Source organism: Desmodus rotundus, chromosome 9 (genome assembly GCF_022682495.2).
Source record: "Desmodus rotundus isolate HL8 chromosome 9, HLdesRot8A.1, whole genome shotgun sequence".
Lineage (NCBI taxonomy): Eukaryota > Metazoa > Chordata > Mammalia > Chiroptera > Phyllostomidae > Desmodus > Desmodus rotundus.
Genome location: NC_071395.1, coordinates 12,018,465 through 12,041,421, shown reverse-complemented (window position 1 = coordinate 12,041,421; position 22,957 = coordinate 12,018,465). Strand labels below are relative to the sequence as shown.

The following is a 22,957-nucleotide window of genomic DNA, read 5'->3' as shown; positions in this document are numbered from 1 at the left end:
GTTTTTAACCACAGAGATTACATTATCTCTGGATAGACACTATCCAATAAGTAAGGAAGCAGGTACAATAAAACCAGGGAAAGACAGTAAGAGAAACAGGTAAGATAACTGGAGGCAGGGGCAGAGGGGAGATGTGAAGTAGGGTTGGAGGGGTAAGAAGAAAATTGTAGAGAACATTACAGAATGAGTGAATTTTTTTTTTTTAATTCAAGCACAGTACGTATAATCAAGCTATTAAAAAAAGGTACAACATCCATCCTGTCTTGCTTTGTTCCACTACAAATTCTATAGAAACCCATATTGTTCAAATGCCATATCAATGGTGAGATGGCATTTCAAAAGATTTATATTTATAGAACCTGTCTCTACCACCTTTTAGTAATTGTATGAATGTCATGTGCATTACCTACTTGTAATCACTACTGACCAGGTAAAATGTTTACCACAGAACTGTGCTACTGTTACATTCGTAATCTGAGTACGGAGTCAAACCCCTTCTCTGCAGATGGGGTGGGGGCGGAAGACACCCCCGCATTTACCAGAGGGGCCCTGGGCGTCTGGGTTCTGTACCTGCTTTCCCTCACCACAGAGGCAGGAGCCGATTCCCCTCCAGGGAGTGTGGGTTTGCCCTACCTGCCGCACATGCACCTGCCAGCACAGTAATCGCAGTTTTGCCAACACACACTAGCCAAGGGTATTCTTTCACAGCATTTAAAAATAAAAAGTTAAGCAATAAATGTTATCTATTGGATTTACACGGCATGTAAAGCAGCTGGCATTATTATTTTTTAAATCCTCACCCGAGGACATGCTTATTGATTTTAGAAAGAGGGAAAGGGAAGGAGAGAGAAAGAGATAAACATGGAAATGAGAAACATCCACCAGCTGCCTCTCGTACACACCCGGACCAGGGAACAAATCTGCAACCCAGGCATGTGCCTGACCGAGAATGGAACCCATGACCTTTTGGTTTACAGGACAATGCTCCAATCCAACCACACCAACCAGGACGGCGTTAGTCTGAAGGGTACATGCTCTAAACCAGGAATCAATACATGGCCCTGCCTCTCTCATAGCTATAGATACCAAGACGTAAAGGAGAAAATAAGGGTCCTCATAAGTATGCCTTTCTCACACATCTGTAAATATTTTACTACTTATTTCTGAATTCTAAGTTCTACAGAGTTGGGGTTTGTGTTAGACAGTGGAGAAACATTTATCGGGGAAAGGCAAAGAACTGGAAACAAACAGTGCCACCCATCTGTATCTTTTCATGACTCTAAGGGTATAGACGGAAATGAAAGTCACTTAGATACGGCTGCTATTAAAGAATGCAAACAAGGAATATAGGGAATTTGAATCAACGCGAGCATTTTATTAACTGAAATCATCTCATAGTCAGTTGGGGTCCTATGTTCACTGAGTGGAGTAATGGATGGAATTCCCAGTATTATGCATATTATATTCTATTCGACTCTTCTCTCCCCCTCACCCTCCCCTCCCCCTCTCTCCCTCTCTGTCACACACACACACACACAATCCCGCCCTGGCTGGTGTGGCTCAGTGGATTGAGCGCCGCTCTGCAAACCAAAGGGTTGCTGGTTTGATTCCCAGTCAGGGCACATGCCTGGGTTGTGAGTGAGACCCCCAGTAGGGGTTGAATGAGAAGCAACCACACATTGATGTCTCTCTCTCTCTCTTTCTCCCTCCCTTCCCCTCTCTCTAAAATTATAGGGGAAAAAATCCTGTCAAAGATTTGAATTTACTTAAATAAATGTAGAATGGCACTGTATTGATGAGCAATGTCAGACATCTGCAAGGACAGTTTTTATCTTATTAATTTATAAACTAATCTGAAATCTAATCCATTTTAAGGTGTTGTACAGAAGCACATCTCTCTACACTCCCAGTATAGCAACAAAAAGGTTACGAGTATTAAACCCTAGGAAAGATTCACACCCCTTGATGAGGGAGGACAAATCCAGCTCAGATGAATGCGACTGAAGGCAAAGAGGAACGCAGGAGGGACGCAGGAGGGACGCAGGAGGGACGGTCCCTGAGAAAACTCCAATACCAACCACTGCCTCAGGATCTGCCAGAGAAATGAGCACTGCATCCCCCAAGGTACTCTGGGTTTTATACTCCCTTAACTCAGTATTACACTCACTAACTACACCTCTCCCTATTTTCCTTTTCTCCTTAACTGGAATCACTCTAGTAATGCTTTTATTTATGTTATATATATTACCCTGAACTGGAGACCCTAAACTCACCGTTTACCACATGCTGAAATACAGGATCACAAAAAAATAACCCAAGTACAGATTATATGTCCAGACTTGGCAGGTGGCTTTCAAAGTGGCCTTCAATGACACCACTGGTTGTGATGGCTCGATGTAACTTGGCCTTGCCACTACACTGAGGCTATGGGTAAATGGGGACACTATTAGACAAGGGGCATCTTAGAGGCAGTTATCCTAGGAAGAGTGTTATGTGCCTAACAGGCTAAGAATAGTGCATACTGAACAGCGGTCCATGAAACTAGGTGTCTTCCCCTAGGTTTCTTCCAAATAAAGCACTTTCTGTAAGCGTTATTTTGTTCTGAGATTCTGTAATCCTCTAGCTCCAAAGATTAGACTACAACTGGACACCTGGCCCAAATGCAGGCATTACAGGCTTGACACAAGGAAAACCCAAGAGTCTATAAGGAGGCCTGGTACTGAATCCTGCTCCGTGGGGCTACTCAGTCCAAACAGATCCTCTCCTTACAATCTGTAATGCAAGAGATGAAGTGTCACAAAGGAAAAAGTCACTAAGGAAAGCCCTAGGGTAGACAGAAAGCATGGGAAAGGACAGTGGTGGCAGGGAGCCTGGGGTGGTAAAGTGGTTGTAATAAAGAAAGCTGCAGCGTAAAGACGGACGGGCCTAAAATCAGTGTTATCCCTGAAAAGCTCTGCAACTCTCCATGAAGCCTGAAAGTTCAATTTTCTGTGCTTATCTCACTTCCCTGTATAGTTTTCTAATAAACTTCCCCAAACAATAAAACTAGTATCTTTTTCCTAGAAAATACACAATTATTTGTGAAAAGATGCCAATATATCCTTGTAAAATCCAAGCTAGACTTCTCTATGGTTCTTAAATAGCAATAATGCTATGAGATAGTACTGTCCATCTTTTCTGGTGTAATTCTAAAACTGTTTTCCAACTCTGTTCGTTAGGTGTTATAATTTTGCTTAGTCATAAAGCATTCAATGATTTTTGAATTTTTAGTTACTAGTAAAGCTGAAACTGAACCCTAAGGCAATGTCATTATTATTATATTAACATAATAAATTATGCAGTTATTTCTACATGGAGTAGCAAGATGTCAAGAGTCAGAAGAGAAACTGCACAGGTATGTTTCATGTGACAATGAATACCTTATCCTGACTTCAGCTTAAGGTATTAGGTTTTAAATAGTAAAGTCCAGTAGAGAGATACTGTAAACTGACAACACAGGTAAGTGAAGATACACTTGAGAACTCACTTTTTAACAAGTGAGTGTCTATATAAAAACTTGCCTAGATATAAAAACATGTATTATACCACTTACAAAAGACACTACCTTCTTTACACATATATTTTCTCTAGCCCTAGCATCTCTGCCTAGTAGAGATTTTTTCCTTGTCCCATCTTATAGATGGGCAAAACATCAGAGAGGTTAGACGCAGTGTCCGAGACACACAGTGAAGTGCAAGAGCTGACAGGCAGACCCAGATCAGAATGACTCAAAAGCCAAACTTTCCACTACACCAATAGTAGGTTAGTCTGGATCGGCATCGTTATTTCAAGTTTTAAACCTGCACTGTGATTTTTAAAAAAAGGATGACTAAAATTAAAATGATTTTTCACTTAAAATCTATAATCCAATTGGTTAACTAGGAAAACATAACATGACAAGAGCTGGTCACGAAAGTTCACTCAGCTGTGAACACACTAGTCTCAAGTACCTTGGCCAGTTTCTCGGGGATAAGTTCCTCTTTTGGACCTCCAATTTCCTCATCATCATCATCCTTCTTCTTTTTCTGATTTCTCTGTTGCTTTTCTTTTTCTGCATTTTTTTTCTCTTCTTCTATCTGGGCTTTCTTTTGAGCTCTTCTTTGTTTATTACGTAACTTCTTTAGTTCTTTGTCAGACATGTTTGCTGTAGGAAATAAGTCATTAATTAATAAAATTATAAGCATGTTGAACAGATTAGTAACAACCAATACTAAATTTCCCATATAAACTCCCATAAAAATACATTATACACGTTCATATGCCAACATGTGCCTAGCCTTTAAATGATTCCACATTTGATAGAAAGCCCTGAAACCTCTTCAAAAAATATCTGAGAATAGATGGAGCCCTGGTGCTGTAACCACAGTGAAGCACAAGGGCACACGAGTTCCTTCAGCATTATCAACCTACTCACCACTGTAGGAATATGACAAGCTGTTTCATATCCCTGTGGCTTTGGACCATGCTTTCTCCTATTCATGCCTTCTCTGACCTTGTCAAATGGTTATTCATTCTCCACTCTGTGCTGCCAATATGCCTCATATACAGGATGGGGCTAAAGCAGGTTTACACTGGTTCACACGGAAAGTGATACAATAATTATTAAATAATAATAGAATAAACTATTCCACATACTCACTACTGTAACCCTACTTTTGCCCCCACTCCTGCCCCGTAGTTTGCATGCCACGAAACTTGGCGTATACATCTGTTTCCAGTTTAGACTGAGCAACCGGGTGGAAGAGACCGTGCCTTGTGTTTTCGGGGCCTAGCGGCACAACAAAACACACAGAAAACACTAAATATTTGTTGATGAAATAATGAATAACCAAATGGTAAACTAAAACTTTGACATTGAATGTCAACAACTTCCCCTGAGGTAGAACATGTGGAGTGTCTCAGAAGAAAGAGTGGAAATCACAACACCATGCCCACAACCCACCACATTCCTTTGTCACCGTTTAGTTGGTGATAAAGTTGGCATTTCAAGTGACCAGGGAATATGAGGACCTAGTTAATAAATAGTGTTGAGGAGTCTATTTGGGGGTAAAAAAAGCCACTCTCCACCTCACACACACAAAAATCAGTTCCAGATGATTAAAAAGCCAAATGTAAAAATAACAGAATATTATAAGAAAACACAGAAGACATTTGTTAAATATATTTTAAATTTTTAAGTAGAAAAACCCTTCTAAGCAAGACCCAGAAGCCATTAAAGAATAAACAAATGTTTATTTCAGAAAAACTAACCCTTGTACATAATGAAAGATACCCACCATAAATACAGGTGAGACCTAGACGACAGGAAGAAAACATTCGCAACACATAAACAAGGACTAGAGCCCTGAACATGCACCAACTCGTACAAATCAAGAAGCTGAAAGTAAAATAGACAAAGGACATGAACAGCCAACTCACAAAAGAAACCCAAGGGCCACATGAAAACATATGCAGATGCTCTATTCTTAAAAATCTAGAAATTATAAATTAGGTATTTCCCCCCAAATAACAAAAAAGCAAAGGAGGAGTAATTTTCAGTCTTAGCAAGGAAGTAAAATAAAGACAGTGTTGGTGGCGATAAAAACTGATAAACCTTTTATGGAAAGCAATCTGGTATTACATCAAATTCTCTTTGACCCAGCAACTTCCACTTGTAATAGTCCATACTAAATAAAAATGTGCATAATGATGTACAAGGACATTTACTATAGCACTGTAAAGGTGAAAGAAGAAATCCATATAGATTCCTACATAGCCATTAAAATGATCAATGATGATAATAAGCTGCATCCAGATTTGGAGCAATACTATGAAATGAAAAAATATACGTTGCAACAGTGTGTATGCTATCCATTTATTTTCTTTAAAGGTAAGGAAAGTATTTTCTTTACCTTTAAAGAAAATAAAGGCAAACCAAACAACTACCAAGAACCACCCATTACAATGTGTGTATCAAGTATATATACAGATAAAACTCTGAAAACTCTGTGTACAAAGGAAACTGAACATTCCATAGGGATAACCTTTTGAAAGAAGATAACCTTTGGGTAGCAGAAGAGTGAAAGGAGATTTTCATATTTGCAGGGTATATTTCTGAATTGTTTCACCTTTGTATAATTAGAGTTAATTATGTGTTATCTGTACAATATGAGGAAGAAGAAAAAGACAGGAAAAGTGTGAACAAAAATTAAACAAAAAAGGCCAGAGGATTTCAGTTCTCGGCTTCAACTATAAACTGTCCTGTAGAATCTTACTGGCATTTTCTTTCTACTTGAAACAGTAACAGGTAATGACAGATTCAAGTGAAATCTGTACAAAGATTTCAATGTGTGACCTTACAAAGTTCTAAACTATTCTTGGCTAACAGGAGGTAAAACTTAATAACAAATTAACAACAACAACAAATCCGAAGGTGTTTAGCAGGAGGAAGGATGAACAAAGCAAATCAACCATTAACATCAGAAGAGGAATAAATTTAGGATTGAAGAAAAAAATCAGACACACTTTTTATGCCCCAACTCTTGTAACATGTTTGTCGTGAGTCACAAAATATTTGGACATACAATCAATTCATATCCTTCTACACGCTTAGATCACTTTCATTCTGAGATTCTTTCCCAAACAATTACCTAAGAAAGATTTCTCCCTACACACCCAGACACCCTGCTATAAAAATGGCATGTCAAAAACTAGTCAAATGGTAACTCTTGCCCTGGCTCAGTAGGGTTTAAGTGTCATCCCATACGCCAAAAGGTTGTGGGTTCAATCCCTAGTTGGGACGCATACGGTAGGCAAACTGATCCATCCATCTTTCTCTCTCTCAAATCAATAAATATATACTTGGGTGATGATTAAAAAAAAATAAGAAGAAAGATAAGTCACTGGGCAATTTTACTAGCTTAATTCCAAGTTGGCTTTTAATGTTCAAGTAATATTCATTTTTTAGTAGGTCAATTATAAATTATTATTATCAAGAATAACTAGATATACTGGCAGTCAACACTAATGTAGAATGCCAACATTAATTATATACTTTGCAATTTATAGTACTGGAACAACTATAATATTGGGTAAACAAGTTACTAAATGTAATACTCATGAAATTGAACTTCTTAAAAGTTACAGACTGGTTACAAATTAAATTCTTACTAAACTATTGAAAGTATAAAGTAAGTAATACATTTCTTTTGTTTCTTAGATAAATTCACAAAATGGCTGCCATCATTTTCTAAGTATGTATATAGTCATCCCTCAGTATCCTTGGGGGATTGGTTCTAAGATTCCCCCAGACACCAAAATCCGCAGATTCTAAAGTCCCTCATATAACAGAGCCTTTGCATATAACCTATGTTTGCATACAGGCTACAGCCAGGCATGCCTACATATCACTTCATTTGCATGGATTCAGTTTAGTGCTTGGCCCATGGCAAATGCATGTTTCACTATTTAAAACTTTCTGGGATCTGGCCCCCTTTACTTTGAATCCATGGTTGGTTGAATCCACAGATGCAAAACCCACAGATGTGAAGGGCTGATGAAATTATCTTCCCACAAGATACTTCAAAAAATACTCAGGAAAAATCTGTATTACAGAAAAATCTATATTACAAGAAACCATAAATACACATACACACACCACAGCAAACAATAAGACATCTTTGTATATTATACCTGTATCAGCTTCATGTTCTTTATTCTCATCTGTAAGGGGGTTGTCATGAAGCTTCAAATAGATTTCTATAGCAATTCTTGCTGCCTTGAAGTAAAATGGATGCTGTCGAAGTACATCTTCTAGTTTTAATAAGTCCACATATGATCTAAGGGTAATCTTCCTCATACAGTATGTATGAAAGTCAAACTGGTCATCAGTGATTTCTATAAAATGCTAACAAAATTGTCTTTTTTATTATACTAAGTACAGCAGTGCCAAAGAAAACTACAAATATCAAAGCCTTGGAATTACTTGTGTCCTAGGCATAAAAAAATTAGTAAAATAAAATAAAAAATTACAATCATTCAATATAAATACTTATTTGATATCTGTATATCAAATAAGTAAATACAATTGACCAGCACCTAGCACAGTATATGGCATCACAAGGTACCGAATTATTTATTAAATGAAAAGAAAACACAATACTTTAAACATATATTTATTCCTTCCTTAATCATACTCAAATGAAGCTATCATGAAAATCAAACATAATTTATTAGTATACACAATGATGCAATACAGTGGATTTACACATTATACATTGTTTTTATATTTAGGACGATTTGCAAAGTATTATAATATGTAGTATTCGGTAATTTTTCTGATGTTACAAATCTGAATCCTATGCAATGGTAATGCTGGTATGTAAAAATCAATTAGCAGGTAGGTAAAGCAACCAAAAACTAACACAATTCAATTAAGCTCTGGGGTTCTCTACTTAACAACAAAACAAGCATGAAATTATATAAACTATTTTTATCTGGGAAAAACACAAAAATGAATCAAAAGTAAAGACAACTAAAAAAAGGAATTTATCAAAAAATAAAGAATTATACAGGCTACAGAAATATTGTAAAGAGGCTTCGAAGCTCCTATCTTATAAATACCAAAGTAAATGACGTCACTAATCAAATCTACGACAAACAGATTTCTAAGACAACTTAATGAACTTTTTTGCACGTGTTACTAAAGAAACAAACAGCAGCTATTTGAAAGAAACATTAAAAAATAAATGAAAACCTAAGATACAAGCTTTCCATAAAGATTTTACATGAATTCTTGCAGGAAGAGTAGACAATGAAGAAGTTTGCAGAAAATGTAGTTTATATTTCAATTATAAAAACTGAAAAATGTAAATAGTAATATTTAGAAATCACTGTGAATTATAAAAAGAAAAAAAAGGATTTGCTCTAAATCCTTAACATTCAACAGAACAAAATGAGGAACTCATGTGCACTGGGTACTTACTCTCTCGATCTCATGGCATTTCTTAAGTGCTTCGCCGAATTTATTCATTGTCTTATAAGCCTGGGCGCATTCCGTCTGGAACCACATGCACTGCATTTCATTCAAATTCTCTACGGCTGATGTTCCTTCCTATGTGAAAATCACACATATTCAAGACCATTTCTTACCAAATACATTATTCTACCACTGAATTTCAGAAAAAGAGTCAACTGATTTGAATTCTTTTGAAATCATTTTGTTTTTTAACCAATTCTCAGAGTAAGAGGAAATAATTATTAAGTGAAAGAAACTGAAATTATATTTCTGACCACTCAACAAAATATGTACTTTTGTAAACAATCAAAATATCTATGTAACTGGGGTTGGAGAGTAATATAAGAAATAGAACACACTAGTTCATAGTACATAGCACGTACTCCATTAATATTAGTTTCCTTCACTTCTAAAAATTGTTATGAACATCCATCAGTATATCAGAGTTTAGCCGTGGCTGGTGTGGCTCAGTGGATTGAACACCAGCCTGCGAACTGAAAGGTCACCAGTTCGATTCCCATTCAGGGCACATGCCTGGGTTGTGGGCCAGGTCCCCAGTCAGGTGTGTGTAAGGTAACCAATTGATGTCTCTCTTGCACACTGATGTTCCTCCCTCCCTTCCCCACTCTCTGAAAGTAAATAAATATAAAAATTTAAGAGTTTAAAAACCCACTGTACAACCATATAAAAAGGGAATAATGTTTTATACTAATATTGATTTCAGGGTTTTTTTCCTCATAAGGTGATTTAATTAAAATCCTATTTTGACATTAAAAATATTAGAAATAAATTTTGAAACATAAATAAGGTATACAAGTGTGAACTGTTTATTCATAAGTAAGAACACTAGCTATACAAACCCTTGTAAACTTTGAGCACATCTCCTCAGCCTCCTTGATCAGATTGGCTTTTAGCATGTATTTTGCACACTTGGAGTTGATAAATCTGTCTGCTGTGTCCAAGGCCTGGGCCTCATCCATCCACCTCGCAGCTTCTTTAATATTCCCAGCATGCTTACAGGGTACAAAAACAAAACAAACCGGTCAGTATGCTAACATTACTATGCACGTAACCGGTTACCTCTTGGATAAATGACTAAAACCACAAATGGAAGAAAGGTACTCTTCTGACTCTTGAGACTCTCATCAATGTAGATGTACAAATTCTGCCACAATACAGTTCTCATACCTTTCTGGCCATGTAGGATATAGTCTCTCTAATAGTAAAGACTTGTTTTAACAATAGTGTATACTGTTATAATCTCAGTGCCCACAACAGTACCTGGCACATGGTGAATACTCAAAAATAATGGTTAACTAAAAGAGTAAGTAATAATTGAAATCTTTAAGTGAGAACAACATAATTCAATGTAAAGATCATAAAAGGCAGAGAGATGGCCAAATTTCTACTCGAAGGAACCATGGAAACATTACTGACTAGGATCATCAGCAGGCATTCCACAGTGACCCTCCTTCTATTTCACCTAACCAGTCTGTCTGGCAAAGCCACAAAACCAATGAACATAACGCAGCTTTGGAAAGTGCTTTTAAAACATTACTTATTTCATTATTTTTGGTAAATAAATTATTAGTTTATAATCTCTTCCCCAAGAGCTTTTATTACTAATTATATTTGTATTAAAAGCCAACTTTATTTTAAGATTGATGCTAAAACATGATTAGAGATTGTTCTATAAAGACCCCAAAGCTGAGGATGCAAGAGATAATATGTAATATTCACAGCAGAATCTTTAGTTTAATTTTACTAACATTACCAGATCCTGACATGTATGATCATACTCAGATGTTAATAGAAACAAACATCTCACAGCAAATGTACTTACTTTCGATTACTCATACTCTTACTACTTAAAACCAAGGAAATAACCTGATGTATGTGTGCAATAAATGTATGCAAATATACAACATGAACCACCATATGTAAATAACCACATACGTGTGTGTGTCTGTATACATGGCTATGAATGATCCAATTAGCATGACCATAACAAGTCTAAAAGTAATCAGACTGAGAAATGTACTATACTTGTTATTCCATGGTTTATAAGCCATAAAATAGTATTTGTTCTTATAGCATTCAGAATCTGTAAAATATAGAAGATTTTTTTATAAGTCTCATTACCTTATAAGAAAAAAAGGGAATAGATTTTTACCTTATAGATTTTAGCTTTCACAAGAAAGAGTTCTATCAATGTTGGTGTACTTTCAATAGCAGTATTTATGTATTCCAGAGCAATAGATGGCTGGCCAATTTTGTCATAATGCTGTGCCAAGTAGTACTGAACCCAAAGTAATGTGGTTGGTGGTTCTTCTTTTCCATCATCTTTAAAAAGTTGGGGAGGCAGGTGCAAGAAGAAAGAAACCAAGATTAGTCATTATATATACACACACATACACACACAGAGGGTACCCACCTCAAAATGGGTACTCTATCTTTATTAATAAGAAAACTAGTTTGAACCACGTTATTTATGTGCCTAGCTATAAAACTACCCTTAAATTTATAAGATCTTTGGATGGGACCATGTTTTCTTTTCTGTATCAATAGCCCCTCGCACAATGCCTTGCATTTAGGAAGAACTTCTTTACATAATAAATATGGCAGGTAAGTGAAATCAAAGATACAAGAAATTACCTGAAAGGAAACTGAAAGGTGTAGGGGAAGACAAGTTGTGCTAGAACTATGAGAGTGTATTGATCAGGGTGTTATATATGAAGAGAGAAAAGAAAAAAAGAAAAAAAATTCCATTAATGTGAGGTAAAAAGCAAAAACAAAATCAAAAAAACAAGGCCCAAGTGCTTAATTGGGTTTCTAGCTAATACATACATAACTATACTTGTGATGTGGTTATTTTAAACTCCAGTGATTATAATATTGTTAATATATTCTAATATTATGCTGAATATGCAACAATTCATCACTAAGGTAGAATAAACACTACACCAAAAAAGTAAAAATGCTTATTCTATGTTTTAATTCGTAATTTAATTTTTTTGTACTCATAAGAAAATGTGGAAGTTAAATACACAACCCACACATTAAAAAGTGCTTTTTTTAACACAAATTTCTAAAATCAGAATTGCTATTTGCTTTCAGAGAAAGCAAGACTGCTTATTTCTTTCTGGTGAAAGGAGGATGGCTCAGCGGACAAACAATAGGAGTGGAACTCACCAACTCCCGATCTGACAGATCTGCAACTAAAGTGCTGCATATTCTTGGGCATGTCATTGAACCTCTTCCACATTTGTAAAATATGTAGGGAAATGCTGATAATCAAAGGAATATTATGATGATTAACCAATGAAACCATGGCAACGCCTTTTAAAAGTATTATTAAAATTAATCTGAGACCTAAAAACAATGATCAACCCAATAGCAATGAGCACCCCAGGTCCCACACTGGGCTCTCCCACTGTCAGAACCAAGGGCTCCTCAGGAAAAACAATGGACTCCAGGCCCACCAGGGCCAGTGGACAAGATGAACTGGAATAATCTTGTCATACCAAACTGCAAGGAAGCTATCATCTACACCATTTTATCAGAAAGCTGGGACCATTTAAAACTACAGTGATTTTTAAATATGTTTAAATCCAGGAATTCTTAATACCTTTAAAACATGTGTACTAGCCATCTTTGAAGGATGCTACTAAACCAATTAATTATTTTCAAAACTGGTAAAGAACAACAGGAAAAAAAAAAGGTAGAGGAGGCAGGGGAGAAAAGGCAGAAATAGATGAAGAAATTCTCTTTTAAGATAAAAAAAAAATGAATGATGGAATATCACCGGTTTGTAATTCATAACAGTGACTAACATGTGTAACAAATACTACATGCCTCCTGATGGAAGAACACACCACCACCTGTGACGTAATCTTGCTCGCCACTCTTACAGTTGAAACGAAACAAAAAGCAAACCCCCAATTTTTAAACCTCATCAAGCCTCTCATCAGACCTGTCCATTAGAAGTTTCTGTGATGATGGTCATGTCCTGTGTCTGCTCTAATATAGTAGGCACTTGCTTCAAATGGCTATTGAGAAGCATTTAAAATGTGGGTACTGCAACTGAGAAATTGAAATTTTAATTTCTTAATAGCCACATGTGGCTAATGCCTATCATACTAGACAGCACAACTATACACCAACTACCAAATTATAATAAATTCAGATAACAGAGGAATAACATGTTAAGGAACACCAGGCAGGTACATTCAGCAAAATCTAGACCAGGGCTGTCAAAGTCATTTTCACCAGGGGCCACATCAGCCTCGCAGCTGCCTTCAAAGGGCCGAATATAATTTTAGGACTGTATAAATGTAACTATTCCTTATATAGGGCAAGGAGCTCGGTGCTGCCGCCAGGTAGAAACAAAAGTGCCGGGCCAGATAAAACAAGGTGGAGGGCCAGATCCAGCCCAAGGGCCTTGTGTTTGCCACCTGTGATCTAGACTGTAGAAAAACTCAAGAAAAAAATCTAAATTATTTTTTTAAAGATTTTATTTATATATTTTTAGAGGGGGGGAGGGAGGGACAAAAAGAGGGAGAGAAACATCAATGTGTGGTTGCCTCTCACATGCCCCCTACTGGGGGCCTGGCCTGCAACTCAGGCACATGCCCTGACTGGGAATCCAACCAGCAACCCTTTGGTTCACAGGCCAGCACTCAATCCACTGAGATACACCAGCCAGGGCAAAAAAGTCTGAATTCTTTAAAAAAGAAGTTGCAGGAAGAAGAGAAGATGGAGGGGAAACCTACAGATTAAAAGAGAGTTAAGAGACATATCAACCAAATTCAAAGTATAGACTTTATCTGCATCCTCATTCAAACAAGCTCCAAAACCAAAAGATGATGTGTATAAGTGGAAACATAAACGAGGACCTTTTTCTTTGGTATTAAGAAAGTATTAATGTTCAGGTGTGGTGATGATATTAGGATTACAATCTTCTGAATATTAAAATACTCATTGATGAAATGATAAAATGTTTGGGATTTGCTTCAGAATAACATAGCAGTAATAGGCGTGTACAACCTTTTGGCATTTCTGGACCACACTGGAAGAAGAATTGTCTTGGGCCACACATTAAATACACAAACATTAATGAAAACTGATGAGCAAAAAAAGAAGGTTTTAACTAAAATTTGTGTTGGGCCACGTTCATAGCTATCTTGGGCCACATGTGGCCTGTGGGCCGCAGGCTGGACACCCCTGCCAGAGAAGAAGTAGGTAAGAATATAAACAAATTAGGTTTGACCATGAGTTAAAAATTACTGGAGCTGGGTGGTGGATAAATGGAGAATTATTATGTTATTACATCTAGTTTCATAGACATTTTGCATAAAATGTTTTTAAATAAGCTAATGTGATCCTCTTTTTACCAAATATTTTCACAATGTTCAAATTAATGCAGATCTATCTTAAAGGGGGAAAAGTGTAAATATACAAAACTTACTGCCTAAATAATGAACAATACTGATCTTCTAATTAAGAATTTCATGGTATACTAAAAATTTCAAGATGTTTTTAAAACAAAATTGAGCACTTACCATTGGGGTTAAATAACCGGCAGCTTTTAAGAGAGGTTTCATAACCTACTACTAATTCTTCAATGATTGCCACCTAGAATACAAATACACAAGCACACTTTAATTTAAAATATATATATATATAGTTATTATTTCTGTGCAAAATGTGCTATTTACTATCAAAGGGCTCAATAAACATTGCCACACACTTTTATAAGTCTCTTAACCTATGGATAAAAATTTAAAAGCAAGTTAAACCTTGTATTTTTGAAGGTGTGTGTTAAGACATAACTTTCTAAAAACTTCCTGGCAACTTCTTTCCCTGCTAGAAAACAAAGCATCAAGCTGAACTAGATAATCAATCCATATAAAATAACACCCTTTATAAGAACGACACCATTTAAAATAACACCCTCTAGCATTCACTCTTCAGCAATCAAAAATTAAATACTACATGGAAAGAGAAATTCTGTAAGTAGATGATAGTATCAACTCACAATCTCATAACCTGGGGGAAAAGCATTAGAGAAACCAACAGGGACCCACGTGGGTTTCTGAGGTCCAGGAGGAGGCGTGGCTGTCCAGGTTCTGGTTTCTCCTCAGTCATGACTACACTACTTGTTCATGGCTCCCTAGCACATCTGCAAATACTTTTAATTTATTAATTTACTTCTTTGTTTAATACACCTATAATGGATTTGTTACTATAGAAGCTCTTTTAAATGGCCTCAACTTAATTGACCCAACAGACTAACACCAGCTCTCTCCATTACCTCAGAAAATTGTGAGGACTGAATGGTCACAGCTAGGTTACTCTGGTGCGTCCATGTTCTTCTGCTCCCACAAATTGAGCTACATCCTTACTAAGAGTTTTGTTTTCCCAAACCTGTTTGAATCAGTTGCATTTATTATCATCATTGCAGAATTTAATTCAATGTTATGTAAATAATAAACGAGAACAAAACGAACTTTCTATAAATTGAACATCATGGAAAGACTCGGAATGAATTACGTATTTTTAACCAACTTAGATTTCAATGAGAGAACCATACATACCATAAAAGTATACAGGAATTCTACAATTAAGAATGCTTTGCAATCATCAAGTTCTCACTCTACCCAAACTGAAAATAACATACCACATTTTATACAAGTGATTTATGTAAGAAAAGGAGGCGAAATGGTCATCAATAAAGCCCATGCCTTGAGCCATTTAACGAAAGACCAGCAAATAAGTGTACCTTATGTGCTATATGTTAGTGCTTAACGTGTTTCATTTGCCCCATCTTTCTGATTCCTCACTATAACTGATTTTTAAAAAGTCCAACCAGCATGTTTTGATGCCACTGCACTTGCAAGCAAAATAATCTAAATTGAGATCAAAACATCCTCTTAACAAGCATTTGAATATTGTAATACATAGCTGAAAGAGAAAGTTAACTTGCTGGGATAGCAAATAGACACTTCTGATAAAATTTTTTTCTACCAAATAAGAAAGGAAAAACATTGCTGCTAAGCTAAAACTTAGTTTACAAAAAGAAATCACTTCTGAGTTTCACCATGAGCAGGGTTTAGAGAAAAATATTGATGAAATCACTACCTTACCAACTTTTCACACATACAGTTATTTATCGAAGTACACAGCAGAAACAGAAGACTGAGAAAACAAATAAACAATACATTATTTAGCTAAAGAAAGTAAAGGATGAAAAAGAAGAGGCACGAGAGCATTTAAATTGCAAGCTGGGAAGACTGATAACAGATTCAAAAAATGTGTACCATGTACGCAGATAAGCAAGAATCCATTATTCCAAGTAGTGAGTGAAGAAATGATTGTCAAAAAATCGTATTTTGCTTTCTTACCTTCTCTTTATCTTTGTATAATGACCTCAAAGTATTGAAGACTGGAGGACAACCTTTGCTGAAGTTCATCCTTAAGAACTTATCCAAACATTCCTTAAACTTCTCACCTTGGGAGAAAAAAATCCTGTTGACTTACATTTACCCAGATAACTCTAACAATGCGTACTTCAATCTCATGACAGGCACTCATTTATTTAAAAACAAGGAAATTGTACATCATACCATCATTTTCATTTCTTACAGTTACCCTCACTCACCAGATAAAAAGTTTAGTGGCAGTCTTCTTGGCACCAGTCCCCTGGGATATTTAGTCCAGGCCTCCTCATAAATTTTTAATCGTTCTAACATATTAGCTGCAGACAAAACAAAAATTCTTTCTATAACTATTATATTTTCTAGCAAATTAAAAATTACTCAAAGTATATAAATATTACCATCATTAAACAGAAAATTTGCAGATGAGAAAATTATCTATAATCTAACTACTTAAATATATCAACAATCAGAGTACTTCCTTTCTTCTAATATTTTTACATTTTAAATGCCTATCCTCATATAAAATGCATCATTTTCTTTATTCTGTTCTGTTCTAGGTAGCCTTTAAAAATCTGAGGACTCCTTTACCTGAGTTCTGAGAAAGGCTTAATTATTTTACTTCCATCTATGGCTTCTCCACTATTGTCTTCGGCCTCTGCTTTTCTAACTCCTTTCCTATGATTTACTCTGGGCCTTCTGGATCTGTCCCGTCTTCCATTTTTCCTCACTTCTTTTATATTTCCTCTTTCACTCTCAGTTCTGAGCTTTCCTAGGTTCACCAATCTTCCACTACACTAATTTCTCTTCAGCTGTGGCCTCTCTTTTATTCACTCTACCAAAATTTTTATGTCAATAAGTAGGTCTTTCTTTTTCCAGACTGCTAACTGGTACTTTCGCATAACCATTCAGATTTCATGGCTGCAACTCCTTGTCCTCATCTCGGATTTCTCCATCACCTCTATTCTTCCCTGTGCTAGCACAGGTGAGTATCATTTCTGCGCTGGTGTTCCTAGGGTGGTATGACATTGTGTTACGAAGTTTCTCCTGCATATAGCAATGATCAGAAATGGCTCACTACAAGTCTTGCGGGAAACATCCTGGCTAAGGAACAGGCAGGCCGTTTTGTACATGACATATTTCTGGGCTTGTCCTCACAAGTGGGTACTGAACACTGGAGAGGGTGATGGGGAAAAAAGGGATGGGGCAGGGAGGGGAGAAGAGAATCTCTGGACCCAGGTTTATTGAGTGACGGGAATCTCCCATATTTTGTCATGTATAATGTACTGCTATGTATAACACGCACCCACATTTTTGGCCTAAACTTTCAGAAAAAAAATCTTTCATTTTAATTTTTTAATTCAATTTTTATTTATTTATATTTAGAAACAAGACCAATTATCGTATTCCAGGGCGTTATTTTGCCTACGATATCGTTACTGCTTTCTAGAGTTGCACTTTAACACATAAGCATAAATAAAAGAATTAAAATCATTTATACAGATATGGAATTAGTACCACCCATGTATAATGCACATTCTTATTTTTCCCTAAAAAATCTGGGCAAAAAAGTGCACATTATACATGGCGAAATATGGTAGTCCCTCTCCCAGCCGAGAAAAATGCTGTTCTTTCAGCTTATTCATGAGCCCCTGGCAGGCCACTATGCTGTGGCCACAGGTCACCACAGAAGTTATGTTTGCTTCTTTCCTTTAGGGAACATCTCCATCTCTGTCAGTGGGAATTTCCCTTTCATCCTTTTGTTATTGCTATGCATTTGTGAATTTTTAAAAGTTGTTTCTAAAGTTTTTCTCATCTACGTCTATTAATCTGTGGTGTTAAAGAGGTTTCAGAAAATGCTGTCTGCCATATTCAAAAGAAGTTTACAAATGTATTTGTGTATTCAGATTCTGAACAAATTCTTAAATTCGCCATTTTTCCAGTTATGCTTTTCAATGAGTTAATAAAATATTGAGTTGGCCAAAAAGTTCATTTGGTCTTTTTCTGTAAGGTGGCTCTAGTAAGTGCTTAGTTGTCTTTAACATCATTCGAAACAATTTCGTTAGACTGTATTGTGACAGCTGTCCTATCAGCATGCATTTAAAAAAAGAAAAACTTATCAAAATTGGTGAATTTTTATGTAGCCATTTTAATATTGAAGATGGAGGAAAATACACATCATCTTTGGCATATTGTGCTTGATTATTTCAAGAAAGGTAAAAACGCAACAGAAGTGCAAAAAACGATGTGTGCAGTATGGAGAAGGTGCTGTGACGGACTGAATGGTGCGGGAGATTTCTCGCTGGGTGACGCTCCTCGAGTAGGTAGCCCAGCTGAAGTTGAGAGCGATCAAATCAAGACATTAATTGAGAGCAATCAACGTTACACCATGCAGGAAATACCCGACATACTCAAAATAATGAAAACAATAAAGTTAATTGTGAAAATGAAAATGTGTCTTTTCTTTTACAGAAAAAAAAACCAGAGTTTTTGGTCAACATAACACATTAACAAAAGAAGCAATTAAAATTTTAAAAAGTAAGTTTTAAACAATGCTACCTGGCTTGAGTGCCTTTTCCAAGCCTTTGTAATAGGCCCAGTTTTCAGGATTTCTCTCTTGCAACCCTCTATAAACATCAGCTGCATCTTCCAAACGACATAATTGCAACAGAAGTTCCCCTGATAAAAAACAAATTAAAGTAACTAAATGTTTTTTAGTTGTAACTTTAACTTTTCCTCAAACTTTCTCTTAAAATCTCTTCAATGCTGGGAACTGGACAGATTAGGTATCTCCCTGAGTTCCCAATTTCCGGTAGCAGGACTATTTATCACGTCATTTTTTAATTTCCTCCCCCTTTTTGAAGTTCATATTTAGAAATGCCATTCTAGTGACATCCTCACTTTATTCAGGTATTGGTCTAACTCCAACCTGCTTTCCCAAATTCAGTGAACACAATCACCAAACCATTATTTACTAAATTATTCTTGACATCATATGTACAATTTTAATATCCAAATTATTTTTTTAAAGATTTTTCTTATCTATTTTTAGAGAGGGGAAAGGAGGGAGAAAGATGGGAAGAGAAATAACGATGTGCCAAAGAAACATCAATCGACTGCCTCTCACACGCACCAACCGGGGACCTGGCCTACTACACCCCAGGCATGTGCCCTGACCAGGAATCGAACTAGCAACCTTTGGTTAATGGGATGATGCCCAACTGAGCCACACCAGTCAGGGATGAACATCCAAACTAATGAAACAATCCAATACGCTAAATTTATCATCCTTTCATCAACTATAAAACTATTTTGCTCTAGCAGCCTATATTCATGACCACATCCAAAACCTGCATTTTCTAGTGCTTCTGACTAGCCAAAAAAACATCTTGCTTTAAGCTTAACTGATTTGTCTTCCTTTTTCTTGTCTCACCAAACCTATCCTTCAACCGTATGGAAAAAACACTCCCTTCTTTTCCTTACGCATCTCAGCAACCAGTAACCCTTGCTGCTTGTCTCCTCTGGGCTGCGTGACCAATCTCATTCCTGAATAATACTAGCAGTCCCACATATCAAAATCAGTCTCAAAACTTCAGCTTCCTTATTTACCAATATTAAGGCCTGGACCATTCCAACTGTTTGTTTGCTCCACACTTTCTCACAAGAGAAAGCAGTCATCAGATGGATGCACAGAAGCAGTTGTTTCAGTAGAAACATGAGCTCCAAATTCACGTAAGCCTCAAACACTGCTCAGAATCCTTATCCCTAATGGGCTATTAACCAAAAGTATTTGCAAAGCATAACTTCACCCTTACATCCTTGGCTCTCACCAGGTAATAAAAATGAACACTTATTGAGCGCTCACTGTGTGCTAGTGACTTTTACATGTTTCACATGCATTAACTAACTCAATTCTCAAAGCGCTATGAGGTAGGTTACCATTACTTTAACCTTTTTAAAGCAGAGAGAACATAAGTAAACTTGCTGAGGGTCTTCCAACTAGTTTAATTGTTGGAGACAGGATCCGAACCCAAGCAATTTGGCTTAAAGAACCCATATTCTTAATGTGTATACCAGCAGTTCTAACCAGGGGTACTTTTGCCATCCGGGGGATATTTGCCAATATCTAGAGAACTTTTAGTTGTCACAGTAAAGGGTAAGAGGGTGCTACTGGTATCTGATGAGGAAAAACCAGGAATGCTGCTAAACATCCTGCAACATACAGACTTCTATCTCCAACATCAGTCCCAAAATCTCCAAAGTGCTGAGGTTTGACATCCTGTTCTATATTAACCAAAAGCCTACTCCACTAAGAACAAACAAAATATCCTACAACTTTTCTCCTCTGTACAATACCCATCCACATTTCCTTCCTTTAATCTTCTCCCACATTTTTTTTTTTGCAAAAGGAACTGGTGGAATAAGAATTGATGGAACGTCTGCCTAATTATATGCCCATTTACCTATTCCAGGAAGTTCCCAAATTATCCTGACCACCCAACCCTAAAATGCCTTTATTACTGAAATTCCCCAAGACTGAGGATTCTACTGTCAGCTCCACTCTATTCTCTTTATATATACTGTCCCCATACTTGACTCACTACCAGTACTCAGTGCACACTTTATGAAATGCACTGACGGCTCTGATTGCTATTTCACTGAGAAAATGGAAGAAATCAGAACTCCCAAATGTCCACTACATGTACACATCCATTTGCCCATACACTCTACTGTCTACCGGCTCTTATTACTGGGGATCAAGTATCCATGTTGTTATCTAAGGCTAACCCTTCAACTTATCCACCAGATCACAATCCCTCCAGTGTATCAAATATTCTGTTTACTAGATCATTCTCAAGTGAACATAAACATAAGCTATAAAAAACCATTTTTTGATCTTGTAACCCGTTTTATCCACCACTGTTTTTCCATACAGCAAAATTTATGGGAGCCATTAATGCATTATATCTGCAATTCTGCTATTTTCTGTCTCATTTAAATGTACTTGATTTGCTTGGGCTTTTACCACCTTCCTTCCAAATGTTCAGAAAGTGCTTTAGTTAGGGTCGACCATTACTCCCAAACTGCTAAAATCCACCTGTCAATTCCGAGTCCTTATCTAACTTTATCAGTTCTTCCTCGCTAATAAAGTTATCAAGAGGAGCAAATGAAATGATGTACTTGAAAAGTATTTTGAAAACTGTTGTATTTTCATAAAGAAACTGAGACCCAAGACTTGCCCAGATCGTAGAGCTAGTGAGGGGCCAGTGAATAAAAGAAACTGAACTACTTTTTTCCAATCTTGTGATCATCCCAGTAAGTCACAAAGCTCTTCCCTTTATAACTAACAAGTGTTAAGGGATGACAACTCAAGTGAAAGAGAGCTACTCAGAATCTATAGTTCACAACTGAGGTCCAGGAACCTTAAACTTCCATTTTGTTTCTTTCCAACGGCATTATCATCTGCTCAGAGAGTTCATCCGGCAAACAACCACTACACCAAGCATGCACACAGATACCACACTTTTCTGGTGTTCAACTTCAAGGGGAGCTGGGGCAATCTGAAACCAGCAAATTTCAGTCACCTGCACTAACAAGGGCAAAGCAACATTTCAGATGGTAACTCTTAAAAAGTACTTGTGTTTTCAATTACTTATTATTCTCCTTTCATTTTCCATTATCACTTTTTCAACTCTTAGAACTAAAAGACTCTTTTTTCTCAGCCCTCTAATAACAGCAGCATTAAAGATCTTTGTTTAAAGATCTACCCCTCCTACCGCAATCCACACATAAAAACCCAAATCTCTGGTTTTGATTCATGCTCCTTCTACATTCAGATAAACTATAAAGAACTCTACGGATGTCCCATACATTCTTCAGTAAAGACTGATTTACCTGTATATATGCTGGGCAATAAAGAACTCTGATGTACACAATCTGTTCTACTAACCAGATGTTTCTAAGAAAATTAACCCTATGCTTTATAAAATCAAGTAATTATCTCCTGTGTTTTGATCAAATCCTTTAATATTTTAAGATAAAAATACTTTATTTCAAGAAAAATATTTTACTGAGTCACTTCAATAACTCTTATTGTTCACAATTTTTAACCTATATCAACAATATTGTTTAAAGGTATATTTTCCCACATTAGTGATTATTCAAAGTGCATATGTAAGAAACAGATTTTCTATCACCAAAAAGTTAATTACATGCAATTATCAACAGCAACTGAATTTCAGCCTTGCTCTTTGTCATAATTAAATACTAGAAAAAATAACATTCTTAAAAAAAATACCTTTGGTTTCTTCTACAGCAAGTTTATCACAAATCTGCTTTTCATAGGTACAAAGATGTTCCAGGGCTTCTCTGTAGAGACCTGCTTCTCGAAGAACTTGATTCTGATATAAAAGGAGTTCACTATATTCATAATCCACTTTATCAGGGGATGTCTATATATGGACATAAGGAATACTAACAGTAAGAA

General features: G+C 36.4%; 1 protein-coding gene across 2 annotated transcripts in view; it reads right to left on the bottom strand.

Moving 5' to 3' along the window:
* NAA15 (N-alpha-acetyltransferase 15, NatA auxiliary subunit) overlaps window positions 1-22,957 on the bottom strand; it is a 64,091-nt gene that overhangs the window by 9,950 nt on the left and 31,184 nt on the right. For both annotated transcript variants that reach the window (XM_024568615.3, XM_053910636.1), the window contains exons 6-15: window positions 22,769-22,922; window positions 19,030-19,149; window positions 16,695-16,790; window positions 16,438-16,544; window positions 14,596-14,668; window positions 11,208-11,377; window positions 9,895-10,047; window positions 9,002-9,130; window positions 7,711-7,924; window positions 3,990-4,183 (exon numbers count right to left, since the gene is read on the bottom strand). In XM_024568615.3, coding sequence (XP_024424383.1) covers window positions 3,990-4,183; window positions 7,711-7,924; window positions 9,002-9,130; window positions 9,895-10,047; window positions 11,208-11,377; window positions 14,596-14,668; window positions 16,438-16,544; window positions 16,695-16,790; window positions 19,030-19,149; window positions 22,769-22,922 — 1,410 coding nt within the window. The remainder of the gene's footprint in view (window positions 1-3,989; window positions 4,184-7,710; window positions 7,925-9,001; window positions 9,131-9,894; window positions 10,048-11,207; window positions 11,378-14,595; window positions 14,669-16,437; window positions 16,545-16,694; window positions 16,791-19,029; window positions 19,150-22,768; window positions 22,923-22,957) is intronic.